Raw genomic sequence first — 15,927 nt, forward strand, 5'->3', positions numbered from 1 at the left:
CTTCTCATGCGGATCTGCTGCCGTCATTTTTGGTCTTCAGAGCTGTTTCACCCCAAAAATTCTAATCAATCAATCAATCAATCAATCATATTTATTGAGCGCTTACTGTGTGCAGAGCACTGTACTAAGCGCTTGGGAAGTACAAGTTGGTAACATTATAGAGACGGTCCCTACCCAACAGTGGGCTCACAGTCTAGAAGGGGGAGACAGAGAACAAAACCAAACGTATTAAGAAAGTAAAATAAATAGAATAGATATGTACAAGTAAAATAAATAAATAGAGTAATAAATCTGTACAAACATATATACATATATACAGGTGCTGTGGGGAAGGGAAGGAGGTAAGGCGGGGGGAATGGAGAGGGGGAGAGGAAGGAGGAGGCTCAGTCTGGGAAGGCCTCCTGGAGGAGGTGAGCTCTCAGTAGGGCCTTGCTACTGGCTCCGCCTCTTGCCTGCTGGGTGATCTTGGGCAAATCACTTCTTTGCGTCTTAGTTACTTCATCTGTAAAATGGGGATGGAGATTCTGAGCCCCATGTGGGCCAGGGACTGTGTCCGACCCGATTTGCTTGTATCCACCCCAGGGCTTAGTACAGTGCCTGGCACGTAGCCCTTAACAAACACCACAATTATTATTATTGTCATTGATTACTGAATGGTTGAAGAGGAGAGGCTGGAGAGAGCAATGCTGGCTCTGAGCGTTACCCACCGGCTTCCCTCATTTGCCCATTTCAGGAGGGGGAAGCTGGGAACTGGTTTGCAGGGAAAACTGGTGAACATGTCGGAAATCGACCTGCCGGGGGGGAACACGGAGAAGGCTTAAGCTGTTGGAGCACTTAGGGAGGAGGGCTACTGGAAATAGCCACGCCGGCCTCCCGGAGGCAGGGATAAGAGAGGCGGGAGCAGGAGAAAGATGGGGAAGAGGGAAAAAGAGGGGAGGGAAGGAAGGATAATAAGGGAAATAAGAGAAAAGGCTAAAAGTGCCTCAAGTACAGCGATGTCTGGCTTGGCCTAATTTTAGTCATTTCAAGGCGACCCTTGCCCTTGAAATTTCTCTTCGATAAAAGTTTCAGCTCCTGTTCGTGCCTAGACATTTCATTCATTCAGTCGTATTTATTGAGCGCCTACTGTGTGCAGAGCACTGGACTAAGCTCTTGGGGAGTCCAAGTTGGCAACATATAGAGACGGTCCCTACCCAACAACGAGCTCACAGTCTAGACGGGGGAGACAGACAACGAAACAAAACATGTGGACAGGTGTCAAGTCGTCAGAACAAATAGAATTAAAGCTAAATGCACATCGTTAACAAGATAAATAGAATAGTAAGTATGTGCAAGTAAAATAAATAAAATAAATAAATAAAACAAAAATAAATAAATGAAACAAATAAATAAAACAAAAATAAATAAAACAAAAATAAATAAATGAAACAAACAAATAAATAAAACAAAAATAAATAAATAAAATGAATGAATAAATAAATAAATAAAACGAATGAATGAATGAATAAATAAATAAATAAAAAGTAGATCTGTGCAAACATACAGATCATCTGCCATCCGCCCTGGGGTGGACTGGGGCGGATACAGTCCCTGGCCCACATGGTGCTCACCCTTATAGACTGTGAGTCCACTATTGCGTAGGGACCGTCTCTATATGTTGCCAACTTGTACTTCCCAAGCGCTTAGTAGAGTGCTGTGCACACAGTAAGCGCTCAATAAATGAATGAATGAATGAATTAATATATACAGGTGCTGTGGGGAGGGGAAGAAGGTGGGGCTGGAGGGGTTGGGAGGAGGAGAGGAAAATTACATTAGGGTCTGGTGCCCAAATTGGGCAAAACCAAGACGATTTCCCAGGAAAGAATCTGGAAAATCTCAGGGTGGGCTGTCCAGTCAGAGGGGTGATGTGTTGAGCTTGAGACTTGTTTGGTCAGCCGTACCTCAAGTGTCTTTTAATTAAACACCGTGATCTGTTTCGACGTGATCTCTTTCAGGGTTCCCGGAGGCAAAAACTTTAGGGCTGGAGGTGTTCCATGCAGGTACCACCCTGAAAGAAGGGAGAGTGGTCACTAACGGAGGCAGAGTCCTGATGGTGACTGCCATCCGGAAAGACCTGGTGTCAGCTGTTGAGACGGCCAATAAAGGACTCGCAGCGATCAAGTTTGAGGGGGCCGTTTTTAGGAAAGACATTGGTTATCGAGCGATAGCTTTCCTCAAGCAATCCAGGTAAAAGGAGACAAAAAAAATCCATCAGAAAGAGGGGAGTCTCAGTACTTCTCGGGAAGATCTGTAACACGCCCATATGGTAGAGTGCAATTAGCCCCTTGGTGTTCTGTTTACTGTTCATTTTGTATTCTCCCAAGTGCTTAGTACAGTTCTCTAACACAAGTAAGCGCTCAATAAATACGGTTGAATGAATGAGCTTCATTTCCCAATGTGGATTAGGTCAGAGCTAGTTGATTTCAGCCATTCTCAATTGGGGCCAGAACTAGTCGGGAGCCAGAACCAAATTGAAAGGAAACTTGACCTTTTTGGTTTCCTGATAATTGCTGGTTTTTTAATAGCGGGCAAAACCTAGTTCTGTAACGCGGCCTTGGATAAGCCGCTCTCGATTTGGGTCGAGGTGATAGGTCAGTGTCGTTGGGTTTTTGGTGCGGTAAAATCGGTGGACTGAATGCCGTGCTGCTCCTGCGAGGCACCGTTTTTGAATTTCTTGTTACCTCTGCAGTGTTTGACAACCTTTGGATTTGACCATTTGTTGTTTGCTGTGATGCGGTTATATTACTATGAAAGCAATAAATTAAGTTATAAACAGTCCCATCGCTTAGTCTTGTTTCTTATGCATGCATTGCTTTCAAGTGTATTCGTTGAATTCTACGAAAAAGTGAGAGGCTGCTTCCACAATCGGCAGCATCTATTGAGCATTTGCTGTGTGCAAGGCCTGTCACTGACTGGGAGAGTGCAAGAGAAGTATAAAACATGATACTTGCCCTTCTCTTGCTCAGTATCTCAACCAGTGGAAAAACTTTTTGTGCCATTTTCCTTTGCTCCAAATTTCTTTTACGTATTTCAGGTTGGGGGTCAAAGAGAAAGGCAGAATCAGGCTAGACCTGACCTTTTTTTTTTAATGGCATTTATTAAGTGCTTACTATGTGCAAAGCAGTGTTCTAAGCGCTGGGGAGGTTACAAGGTGATCAGGTTGTCCCACGTGGGGCTCACAGTCTTAATCCCCATTTTCCAGATGAGGTAACTGAGGCACAGAGAAGTTAAGTGACTTGCCCAAAGTCACACAGCTGACAATTGGCAGAGCCGGGATTCGAACCCATGACCTCTGACTCCAAAGCCCGGGCTCTTTCCACTGAGCCATGCTGCTTTTGTGCCAAAGAGTCAGCCCCGTTGTAAATCTTTGTTAGTACTGAAATTCATTTAATATAATGCAGCCCTTACCAACCGTCCTTATTCTTGGTGTGAGTTGTTTTGCTCTTGTTCATTCATTCAATCGTATTTATTGAGCGCTTACTGTGTGCAGAGTACTGTACTAAGCGCTTGGGAAGTACAAGTCGGCAACATATAGAGACAATCCCTACCCAACAACGGGCTCACAGTCTAGAGGGGGAAGACAGACAACAAAACATGTAGACAGGTGTCGGAGTTGTCAGAACAAATAGAATTAAAGCTAAATACACATCATTAACAAAATAAATAGAATTGTTGAAATGCACGAGTGATCTTGATATTTTGGCATAGAGCCTGCCGAAAACTGAGAAGAAAAACTGAAAAGGTGGAGAGTGAAAGTGAACTGGTGGGCTCTGCACAGCAGCCCACCCCTATTCCCCGTGTTTTCTGCCCATCCCCAGTTGTGTCCTGGCAACCTGTTCTTCTGACCCAATTAACGAAGGTCATTGTCCTCGCTTTTAAAAACATCATTTCCCAGTATCCCCCAAAGCTCATTTTGCTGTGCTTCAGGCCGCATTCCGAACGACATTTGCTCCCCATCCGCCCCAGCTGCGTGTTTGTGAAGAGCCACTGGCCCTACCCCAGCTATGGGACACGCTTAATAAATACTATTATTACTACCAGAAAAATGGGCAGCCTTGACCTATCCTGGGAAAGGATTGAGATGAGTTACTTCCTGTTTTGCCTTTTTATTCCGTTTATTCCGAGCGACTGCACCCCTTTGTCCCTTCCAGATCCCACCTACTTCCTCCTTTCCTAGCTGGTGAAACACATAAATACTTTTGTAGTTAACAATCTGACACCTGGTTATTTTTTCTAGTACAGGGGTGGGGCGGATGATCGAGACCCTTAGCATTTTTTACTGCTTCTTCTTTACCCCATTACTGCTTGTTTGCACCTCTGCCCCCCTGTTAACAAGCAAAAGCAGGCCACCCGTTAGCTGTTTGCCCCGAGTGGCCTGGTGAAAGTTTGAGTTGAGGAGGAAATACAAATAAATTGTGTTGAGATAATCTGTGAATTTAATTCTTCCCTGTTCTCCTTGTGTCCATTAACATAAGTAATCAAAAGTAGGTTCCAAATAATCTTGGGTTTTATACTTGTATGCCTTAAAGCCTGGTTTGTTGGACATAATGATTAAGATGTTATGGAGAGCAGTTGATGATATAAGTGTTTTGAAACAATTTTTTAGAGGCCTGACTTATAAGGAAAGTGGAGTGGACATTGAGGCTGGCAATGCACTGGTTAAGAAGATTAAACCTTTGGCCAAAGCCACCTCCAGATCAGGTAAATCAAAATAAATAGTTCTCCCACGTTTAGTACCTTTTTAAGGGTGCCATCAAATTACGTTGCGAGATTCATTCATTCAGTCGTATTTATTGAGCGCTTACTGTGTGCAGAGCACTGTACTAAGCGCTTGAGAAGTCCAAGTTGGCAACATATAGAGACAGTCCCTACCCAACAACAGGCTCACTGTCTAGAAAAACGGGGAGAGTTGGGTAGCAGGAAGTAGAAAGGTAAGAAAGCCGTAGAGCAGCAGAATAAAATAGATTTATCTTTTCAGAATTCCTTAAGGAACGGGCAGGAGTTTCTGCTGAGTAAATATCATTTAATTCAATAATGCCAAAGTGTTCCTCAGTAAAACATGCATCAGTTTTCCCGGAAGTATGTATCTATCCTGAACTGCATTTATGTGCAAGTGGATCTCATCCAATATACAGCATAGTTAATCAGTAAGTGAAATATATTTGGGTCATCCTTTGTGTAATTAGCCCACAAAGTAATAGGAGGCAGAGGGGTGTTCAGAAAAGATAGCCGTCCAATGAAACAAATAAAACCAAAGCAAAGAAAGTACACCGAGGCACACGCGAGGGCTTACACCTTTGGGTATAAAGTCATATAACAAAGCTCACCAGCTGCTCTTATTCTACCCCTGCTCTGTCACTTGTCTGCTGTGTGACCTTAGGCAAGTCACTTCACTTCTCTGGGCCTCAGTTCCCTCTTCTGTAAAATGGAGATTAAAAGTGGGAGCCCCATTCTAGACAGGGACTGTGTCCAACCTGAAAGACTTGTATCTTCCCCAGTGCGTAGAACAGTGCTTGGCACATAATTAATTATGGTATTTGTTGAGCGTTTACTATGTAACAGACACTGTACCAAGCGCTGGGGTGGATACAAGCAAATCAGTTCGGACATAGTCCAACAAGTACCAATTATTATACTAGAGTAGTAAGGTCAAAGAGTTTACAATCTAATGGGGGAGATAAGTGGGTAGAAATTGCCCGTCAAAACAGGTAAAACAATAAGGGGTCAAGTCATAAAAACAAAAGGAAGCAATTAAATGAAAATATAACAAGTAGACATATACAAATGAGTGGTGGAAGTGTCTAATGAAACCAAAGGGACTAATTTGGGGTTTTTGTAAATGAGATATACAGTCTTGAGAGCTCTCTAGACTGCAAGCTTACTGTGAACAGGGAACATGCCTACCAACTCGGTTATATTGTACCCTACCAACTCTTAGTAAGCACTCAATAAATACTACTAGCTGATCTTCATAGATGATTGTAATTCAAAGTATTTCTTTTGCATGCCCGACAGGCTGCAGCGTGGATCTTGGAGGGTTTGCCGGTCTCTTTGATTTGAAACTAGCTGGTTTCAAAGATCCTCTGCTAGCATCGGGGACAGATGGCGTTGGAACCAAACTGAAGGTAAGCGCACTCTAATTCCGAAACGAAATTCTAAAAGTGGTTTATACATCAGTATCATGCTGAGTGCTCCCAGCGAAGACGTTAATGAAATGTCATAAGTAATTGTGTAACAGCATTGAGATCGCGAACCATCCTCTGAGGTAGCTGACTACTTTAAAAACAGGTCCCCGCTTGATCTGGAACTACACAGAATAGTTCCTTTTTTTTTTTTCAGGGCATTATTTATGCCTGCCTCTGATTTTTTCCATAATGCCATCGGTCGTTCTATACGTAGAGTTTTAAAATTATTTAAACACTTACAATGTGCCGGCACAGCATGAAGCACTAGGGAAGATATAACATAATTGGGTTGCACACAGTCTGTGTCCCACTTGGGGTTCCCTGTCTTTATCCCCATTTTACAGATGAAGGTAACTGAGGCCCAGAGAAATTAAAGTGACTTGCCCAAGGTCACATAGCTGATAACTGATTCCCGGGCCCATGCTCTAGCCACTTGCTTCAGTGGCCGATTAACAATTGTGGTATTCGTTAAGCGCTTACTGTGTTCCAGGCACGGTACTAAGCGCTGATTGATTAATCCATCCGGCAAATAGTACAAGAGGAAATCATGGAAAATTAAAGGTAAACCATATGACAAAAGCCAAGCCCATGGGAGATCAGGCAGACAATATATGTAGGTAGGCTACCTAGTAAGGACCTGAATGAGGAGGAAGGAATCATCATCATCATCATCAATCGTATTTATTGAGCGCTTACTGTGTGCAGAGCACTGTACTAAGCGCTTGGGAAGTACAAGTCAGCAACATATAGAGACAGTCCCTACCCAACAGTGGGCTCACAGTCTAAAAGGGGGAGACAGAGAACAAGAGCAAACGTACTAACAAAATAAAATAAATAGAATAGATATGTACAAGTAAAATAGAGTACTAAATATGTACAAACATATATACATATATATAGGTTAGAGTTGTTGGCTGTAGACTTTAAGTGCCTGTGAGCAGGGAGTACATATTTTGTATAAAATCTGTTGTGTTGAACTCCCCCAGGCACTTATTGCAGTGCCCTACACTTGCTCAATAAATACCATTAATAGGTGTGGGAATCTCCCCCCGCCTTTTTTTTTGGTTTGGCTTCTGTTAATATTTGGATTAAAATATGTGTTCACTCTTAAGAGAATGAATTTTCTGTCACGCTGCAGCCACAACTGTCCTGCTCTCTTACAGATCGCCCAGCTGTGTAACAAACACGACACTATCGGTCAAGATTTGGTGGCCATGTGTGTCAATGACATTCTGGCCCAAGGGGCAGAACCCCTCTTCTTCCTCGACTACTTTTCCTGTGGAAAACTGGACATCGACGTGGCAGGCGCCGTCATCACCGGAATAGCGGAAGCGTGTCGGAAGGCTGGCTGTGCTCTTCTGGGTACGATCGTTTTCTCCTGCGATCTTAAGGTTTGACCCCGGAACCGCCTTTCAGGATATAAGCCTGAATGCCGTTTTAACCACCTCGTAAAACAGAATGGCGAACACTTTCAATCCAGCCGGTGGCTCTAGAGAAACCAGCACGGACCTTTGATTTATAAAGCTCAGATGTAAGAGAGAAAATTGTCTTATTGTAGAGTACAGGGGGATGTGGAGAAAACTAATCCCGGCTCTGCCACTTGTCTCCTGTGAGACCTTGGGTAAGTCACTTAACTTCTCTGTGCCTCATTTACTTCATCTGTAAAATGGGGATCGAGACGGTGAGTCCCACGTGGGACAGGGCCTGTGTCCAACCCAATTTGCTTGTCTCCACCCCAGCTGTTAGTACAGTGCCTGGTACATAGTAAACGCTGAACAAATACCATTATTATTATTATTAAGCAATTATTATTATTACTAGAGAAGCAGCGTGACTCAATGGAAAGAGCCCGGGCTTGGGATTCAGAGGTCATGGGTTCAAATCTGGGCTCCGCCAATTGTCAGCTGTGTGGCTTTGGGCAAGTCACTTAACTTCTCTGGGCCTCAGTTCCCTTACCTGTAAAATGGGGATGAAGACTGTGAGCCCCATGTGGGACAATCTGATCACCTTGTATCCTCCCCAGCGCTTAGAGCAGTGCTTTGCACATAGTAAGCACTTAACAAATACCATCATCATCATCAAGAATTATAATTTAATAACTGTGGTATTTGTTCGGCACTTAACTTTGTGCCAGACACTGTACTAAGCACTGGGGTGGATACAAGCAAATTGGGTTGGACGCAGTCCCTGTCCCAAATGGGCTTCAATTCCGATTTTACAGATGAGGTAACTGAGGCATAGAGAAGTTAAGTGACTTGCGTGGTAACTGAGGCATAGAGAAGTTAAGTGACTTGCATAAAGTCACACAGCAGACAAGCAGCAGAGTTAGGATTAGAACCCAGGTCCTTTTGACTCCCAAGCAGGGGCTCCATCCACTAGACCATGCTGCATCTCTGTGAAGAAGAGGAAATTGAGAGGGGAGGGAGAAATTGCCATGTCACTACGAAGGAGAAAAAGGTCACCAGCCTTGCAACGCAGGGGCGAGGGTGCTGTGGGAAACAGTATCTCCTCGACAGAGGATTTAGCAGGGCGAAACTTCCCTGAAGATTAGTCACCTAGGCTAAAAGGTTCCCTGTTCCCTCTGAAAAGGGAAGTAAAATCACCCTTCTGGACTCAGTTATTTTCTTCTCAATTTCCTTTAACCAGCGATCTGTGGTTGAAACGCGAAGGATGAATTGCTTTTGCTGCTAAAATGGCATCTCTAAATGTCTTCTGAGATTTCCAGTTCCAGAAATTTGCTTTTTCAGCGGCTAAAGCAGCCGAGAATGCATCCGTTTGTGGGCCTGCTCCATCATTCATTCATTCATTCAATCATTTATTGAGAACTTACTGTGTGCAGAGCACTGTACTAAGCGCTTGGGAAGTACAAGTTGGCGACATACAGAGATGGTCCCTACCCAACAAGTCTAGAAGGGGGAGACGGACAACAAAACAAAACACGTGGACAGGTGTCAAGTCGTCAAAATAAATAGAATTAAAGCTAACTGCGCAGCATTAACAAAATAAATAGAATAATAAATATGAGGTAGTAAATAGCAAACGTGCACGTGTATAGGCCACCCATTTCTACCGTTTCCTGAATTGTGCTTCCCCGCCCTCCACCCCACCCCAGGAGGCGAGACGGCCGAGATGCCCGGGATGTATCCTCCAGGGGAATACGACCTGGGAGGCTTTGCCGTCGGAGCCATGGAGCGGGACCAGAAACTTCCTTGCCTGGAGAGCATCGTCGCCGGGGACGCCGTCGTCGGAGTGGCTTCCTCCGGGCTTCACAGCAACGGGTTCAGCCTCGTGAGGAAAATCGTGGAGGCGTCTTCCCTCTGCCTCTCCTCCCCGGCTCCTAGTGGATGTGGGAGCCAGACTCTGGGTGAGTGACGGGGCTCCAGTCCGCTCTGGTGCTCACGAGCAGTAGCCCAGTGAGTGCTCCGCGAGCCCCTCTGTCCCTCCTTCCCTGCCCTCAGTCCACTTCCAGTTGTCCAAACCCCCCACCCTATCTATCCATGGTATGAACTGAGCGCTTGTTCTGCGGCTGAGGGCTCCTACAGCTCTGCTACTCCCCAGCAATCATCCCGCCGGGGTCAGGCCATCTCCCTGAGAAGCAGCGTGGCTCAGTGGAAAAGAGCCCGGGCTTTGGAGTCAGAGGTCATGGGTTCAAATCCCGGCTCTGCCAATTGTCAGCTGTGTAACTTTGGGCAAGTCACTTCACTTCTCTGTGCCTCAGTTCCCTCATCTGTAAAATGAGGATGAAGACTGTGAGCCCCCGTGGGACAACCTGATTGCCCTGTAACCTCCCCAGCGCTTAGAACAGTGCTTTGCACGTAGTAAGCGCTTAATAAATGCCATTATTATTATTATCTCCCCAGTTTGTGATGAACTGGGTTTTTTTTCATCATCATAATAATAATGATAGCAGTTATTAAGCGCTTACTATGTGCCAAGCACTGTTCTAAGCGCTGGGGAGGTTACAAGGTGATCAGGTTGTCCCACGTAGGGGCTCACAGTCTTCCAGTCTTTACAGATAAGGTAACTGAGGCACGGTGAGTTGCCCAAAGTCACAGCTGGCAATTGGCGGAGTCAGGATTTGAACCCGTGACCTCTGACTCCAAAGCCCGTGCTCTTTCCACTGAGCCACGCTGCTTCTCTGCGCCGCACCGTTTTTCCCTGCCATCGGTGTGGACAAATACTATCATTATTATTATTATTCTCTGGGCCTCAGTTACCTCATCTGCTCCGCCACTTGCCTGCTGTGTGACCCTGGGCAAGACACTTCACTTCTTTGTGCCTCAGTTACCTCATCTGTAAAATAGGGTTGGAGACTGTGAGCTCCACGTGGGACAGGGACTGTGTCCAACTCGATTTGCTGATACCCACCCCAGCACGTAGTACAGTGTCTGGCATATAGTAAGTGCTCAACAGTTACCATTATGATTACTGTTATTACTGAAATCTGGCGCTCCCCAGATGATATTTTTCCCCGCCTGTTTTCTCACAAGAGGGCTTCATCTTCTCCCACAGCCCAAGATTCACTTGGAAAGGGAAAGAAGTTTGCTCCCTTCTTGGCCCCAGTGCCCCTTTCGTAGAATCCCCCCACCTTGCAATCTCACTCTTTCCCCACCTTTGAAGCCCACAGCACCTGACTCGCCAAACAATCGCACTTCCCCCCTTCAAAGCCCAACTGACTGTGAGCCCACTGTTGGGTAGGGACCGTCTCTATAATGTTGCCAACTTGTACTTCCCAAGCGCCTAGTACAGTGCTCTGCACACAGTAAGCGCTCAATAAATACGATTGAATGAATGAATGAATGATCCAGCGTTGATGGTGCAGAAAAGACGGCTCTGGGCAGGGAGTTATTTTCCAGGGAGGGTCGCTTTGGGAACTGCACTCGCCTCTTCCCAGTAACTTGATGTGCAAGTCGACTCAATGTGTTGATCCCTCCGTTTCCCACCCCTACAGGGGAGCTGCTGCTGACCCCGACCCGAATCTACTGCCGCCCGTTGCTACCAGTCCTGCGTTCCGGACGCGTCAAGGCCCTGGCCCACATCACTGGAGGGGGGCTGCTGGAAAACATCCCCAGGGTCCTCCCTGACAACCTGGGAGTGCGCTTGGGTGAGGCCGACAACAAGCAGTCAATGAATTAATCGTATTTGAAATGTATTTCTATCTATTAACACCCGTGTCGGCCTCTGGACTGTAAGCTTGTGGTAGGCCGGGAATGTGTCTGCTTACTGTTATTGAGAAGCAGCGTGGCTCAGTGGGAAGAGCCCGGGCTTTGGAGCCGGAGGTCATGGGTTCGAATCCCAGCTCCGCCACGTCTGCTGTGTGACCTTGGGCAAGTCACTTCTCTGAGCCTCAGTTACCTCATCTGTAAAATGGGGATTGACCGTGAGCCCCATGTGGAACAACCTGATCTCCTTGTATCCCCCAGCGCTTAGAACAGTGCTTTGCACATAGTAAGCGCAAATGCCATTATTATTATTATTATTATTATTTATTGTTATAAGCGCTTAGTACGGTGCTCTGCACACAGTAAGCGCTCAATAAATATGATTGAATGAATGAATAATGCACTCTCCCAAGCACTGCTTTGTACACAGTAAGCGCTCAGTATATATGAACGAATGCATTAGGCGATTACTGTATGCAGAGCACTGTACTAAGCGCTTGGTCCCTGCCCACAACGAGCTCAGAGTCTAGACAGGGAGACGGACGTTAATATAAGGGAACAAATTGCGGCTTTCAGAGTGGCATCACTTGGCCTTTCTGGCTTCCCTTTTGAGTTCAAGCTGTTTTCTCCACAGGATTGTCATGAGAGATTAAGTGACAGTGAGTCTTTGGACGGTGATTCCCTGTCCCCCGTGAAAGCCTTCTCCTTCATTCCTGTTCCTCTTTCTACTGTCTGCACACGTTGTGACTGTTCCTCTCTTTCTGGAAAAGTGACCGGTCACATGAGAAATCCCTGTCATTCCTTTTGTACAAACAGCTTGAGCGTTGCCACGGAGGAACACTTACTTCCCCTGAGGCCTGCTCCGGGTGCCAACTGCCTCAGCGGCAATCCCCCGGTCTGATGGCATAGGCACCCCAAGATGGGGGCTAGAAAGGCTCTGGTTTTCTGACGAAGGTTTCTGTGGCTTGTGTTTTCCACTTAGATGCTCGCGCTCTACCTACGTGTATACCCACGTTGAAGTAGAAAAGCATAAATGCCAACAGTTGTCCTTTTCTTCCTTACGGGTGACACCCCTTTGCCGAAGCGTTCCCCATCTCTTCTTGTCAGACGCTCGTCGCTGGCAAATCCCCGCCATCTTCTCGTGGCTGCAGTGCCAGGGGCGCCTCTCGGAAGAAGAGATGGCTCGGACCTTTAACTGCGGCATCGGGGCCGTCCTCGTGGTCCAGAAGGACCTGGCGGAGCAGGTGCTGCGGGAACTTAAAGAGCAGGAGGAGGAGGCCTGGATCATTGGCAGCGTGCTCACTTGTCCTGCAGGTTTGTGCTTAGTAAATACGAACAAGCGCTTGATTTTCGTTGCGCTTGCCTCATTCGCACCTACTCAGCTTTCCTGTCCCGCCATCGACCCCCGGCCCACGTCCTCCCCCGGGCCTGGAATGCCCCCAATCCCTCTGCCCATCCGCCAAGCTAGCTCTCTTCCTCCCTTCAAGGCCCTACTGAGAGCTCACCTCCTCCAGGAGAACTTCCCAGACTGAGCCCCTTCCTCTCCCCTTCGTCCCCCTCTCCATCCCCCGCATCTTACCTCCTTCCCTTCCCCACAGCACCTGTATATATGTTTGTACATATTTATTACTCTATTTATTTTACTTGTACCTATCTATTCTATTTATTTTATTTTGTTCGTATGTTTGGTTTTGTTCTCTGTCTCCCCCTTCTAGAGTGTGAGCCCACTGTTGGGTAGGGACTGTCTCTATATGTTGCTAGCTTGTACTTCCCAAGCACTTAGGACAGTGCTCTGCACACAGTAAGCGCTCAATAAATACGATTGATTGATTGATTTCTCTCAATCTCCCATCTTAACTGTCGTTTGTAGAGGGTCCCGTTTCTGAATCACTGAGAAATCCCAGGCAGACCGTTGAATTCACGGAATCGCAGCGCGGTCATCTTGATGCTTTGTCACTCTCCATTCATTCATTCAGTTGTATTTATTGAGCGCTTACTGTGTGCAGAGCACTGGACTAAGCGCTTGGGAAGTACAAGTTGGCAACATAGAGACGGTCCCTACCCAACAGCGGGCTCACAATCTAGAAGGGGGAGACAGACAACAAAACAAAACATGTGGTCAGGTGTCAAGTCATCAGAATAAATAGAAGTAAAGCTAGAAGCACGTCATTGACAAAATAAATATGACAGGGATCAATCTTTTACTTGTTATGACCACGGACATTTGATTGCCCCTTTTTTTCATGATGTATATAGTGCACCCGGAGCATATTCACCCTGACCTTTTGGGGTTCTAATTCTTGGACCACTGAATGTCCGCACTGGACTTGCGCGAATTAAATCACGTATTAGAGTGGTAACTTCTTCATGATGTAAAACAGCCTTTAACCCCGCGCGTTCTCCCCCCGTGTGTTTTCCTTTGGAAGGTCCTCCCCGCGTCCAGGTTGATCATTTGATCGAAGCCATGCAGGTAAACAGGTCATGTTCATTGACAAATGGTTCCCTGCACAGCCGCGTGCGTGACCAGCCGAAGAAGGCGAGGGTGGCTGTCCTGATATCTGGAACGGGTGAGGTGTCTTGGGCTTTGTTCTTGCTTCCGAGTAGTAGTTGCCAGGAACCTTCATTTTCCAGTGATAACTTAGGGGTTTAGATGACAAAAGAGTAGGGTGACAGTATCTTGAGAAGCAGCCTGGCGTAACGGGCCTGGGAATCAGCAGGCCATGGGTTCTAATCCCGGCTCCGCCACTTGTCCGCTATGTGACCTCGGGCAAGTCACTTCACTTCTCTGGGCCTCAATTCCCTCATCTGTCAAATGGGGATTGAGACTGTGAGCCCCAAAAGGGACAGGGACTCTGTCCAACCTGATCTTGTATCCTCCCTAGCTGGCACAGAGTAATCGCTTAACAAACGCTGTAATAATTATTACTGTTATTTTTGTCACGCTGTCTGACCCTCACTTTCGAGGAGGGACGTGAAAGGGGTGAAGATTTAAAGTGGTGATAAGTCAGTCGTGGAAGGCAGAATTGAAGCCGGGAGAAACGGGAGAACGTGGAGGTGAGGAAGAGCTCCAAGTCACAGGGGAGAAAAATATTTGTGAACCAGAGCGAATTGCCGTTGAAATGAAATTTGGTCGTGACGGCAACACCTTTCTCTATTTGAAACGGTTACCTCCTCCCCTGTAGACTGACCCTGTGGCTTTGTTCTGATCCTTAGCAGTAGGTAAAGAAAACTAAGGTGCCAGAGTGCCATTGCCTCTACGGTGCCACTCCATTACCTGGGAGGGTTACTTCACTCTGCAGAAAGGAAGTGGCGTGGCTTAGCAGTGGGAATCAAAAGGACCTGGATTCTAATCCTGGCTCTGCCACTTGTCTGCTGTGTGACCCTGGGCAAGTCACTTCACTTCTCTGGGCCTCCATTACCTCATCTATAAAAATGGGGACTAAGACTGTGAGCCCCACGTGGGACCAGGGCTGTGTCCAGCCTGATTAACTTGTATCTGCCCCAGCGCTCAGAACAGTGCTTGGCACATAGTAAGAGCTTAACAAGTACCGTTTATATTTATTATTATTGTTGTTGTTATTATTATTATTAGAAAGCATTCCCTACCGTCTGTCATCTCTGCCACTGCCTTTAAGTTACCCACAGGGTGAAATGGCTCTGGAAAGTTATTGGGCAGTCCTCAGCTTTGGGTGAGGAAGGGAGTTATTGCCACTGACACAGCTCCTCTCGGGCTCCAGGCAGCTCTGTAGTTGCTGACAGCCGTCTCCTGGCTTATCCCCCGAGGCCTCTCAAGCCAACAACAGGCTCCGGCCCAAAGGGATTTTTCCCAGTATCCCGGAGCCGAACGCCAACGCTCACCACATTCCGGCCTCTGGCACGCAAACTGCCCTAAGCCAACAATCAATCAATCGTATTTATTGAGCGCTTACTGTGTGCAGAGCACTGTACTAAGAGCTTGGGAAGTACAAGTTGGCAACAGTCCACCAAAGCTCTGGGTGTGTGTACTTCGTTGGCCAGTATGGTGGGAGGAGCAAGCTAAATTCTCAACAGCTTTTTGTCACCGCTTCAAAGTCTATTTAGCAGCAGATGCAGATTACAGGCAAACCAATTTTCTCTAAATCACTGAGGCGTTCATCCCTCTCCGTGTTGTGTTCGAGTCCTCTTCTTAGTGGCACACGTACAGAGGTTTAGACAAAAGCGTACGGTTTCTCCTCTCCAGGTACCAACCTCCAAGCGCTAATAACCAGTACCCAAGAACCAACCAGCTCTGCACAAATAGTCCTTGTCATCTCTAACAAAGCAGCTGTGCTTGGGCTAGAGAGGGCCGAAAGGGCTGGAATTCCTACCAGAGTAAGTTACTTATTATTTGAATGAATCCACTTCAAAATGCCCCTTTGACAGGACAGCCTACCCTGAGATTTTCCAGACTTTTTCCTGGAAAATAGTCTTGATTTTGCCCAATCTGGGCTCCAGACCCTAGTGTAATATCTAAAGAGGGTTAGGATGAGTGTCCCATCCCCACAAGTGGTTCTCTGGGATCA

The 15,927-nt window shown here is 46.5% G+C and overlaps 1 protein-coding gene across 1 annotated transcript in view; it reads left to right on the forward strand.

Moving 5' to 3' along the window:
• The window catches only part of GART (phosphoribosylglycinamide formyltransferase, phosphoribosylglycinamide synthetase, phosphoribosylaminoimidazole synthetase), a 44,574-nt gene that overhangs the window by 26,431 nt on the left and 2,216 nt on the right, over positions 1 to 15,927 (forward strand). The window contains exons 11-19 of the mRNA XM_038766169.1: positions 1,995 to 2,226; positions 4,646 to 4,740; positions 6,055 to 6,164; positions 7,388 to 7,586; positions 9,337 to 9,588; positions 11,176 to 11,328; positions 12,494 to 12,700; positions 13,813 to 13,953; positions 15,606 to 15,736. Coding sequence (XP_038622097.1) covers positions 1,995 to 2,226; positions 4,646 to 4,740; positions 6,055 to 6,164; positions 7,388 to 7,586; positions 9,337 to 9,588; positions 11,176 to 11,328; positions 12,494 to 12,700; positions 13,813 to 13,953; positions 15,606 to 15,736 — 1,520 coding nt within the window. The remainder of the gene's footprint in view (positions 1 to 1,994; positions 2,227 to 4,645; positions 4,741 to 6,054; positions 6,165 to 7,387; positions 7,587 to 9,336; positions 9,589 to 11,175; positions 11,329 to 12,493; positions 12,701 to 13,812; positions 13,954 to 15,605; positions 15,737 to 15,927) is intronic.

This window comes from Tachyglossus aculeatus, chromosome 24 (genome assembly GCF_015852505.1).
Source record: "Tachyglossus aculeatus isolate mTacAcu1 chromosome 24, mTacAcu1.pri, whole genome shotgun sequence".
In the NCBI taxonomy this organism is placed as follows: domain Eukaryota; kingdom Metazoa; phylum Chordata; class Mammalia; order Monotremata; family Tachyglossidae; genus Tachyglossus; species Tachyglossus aculeatus.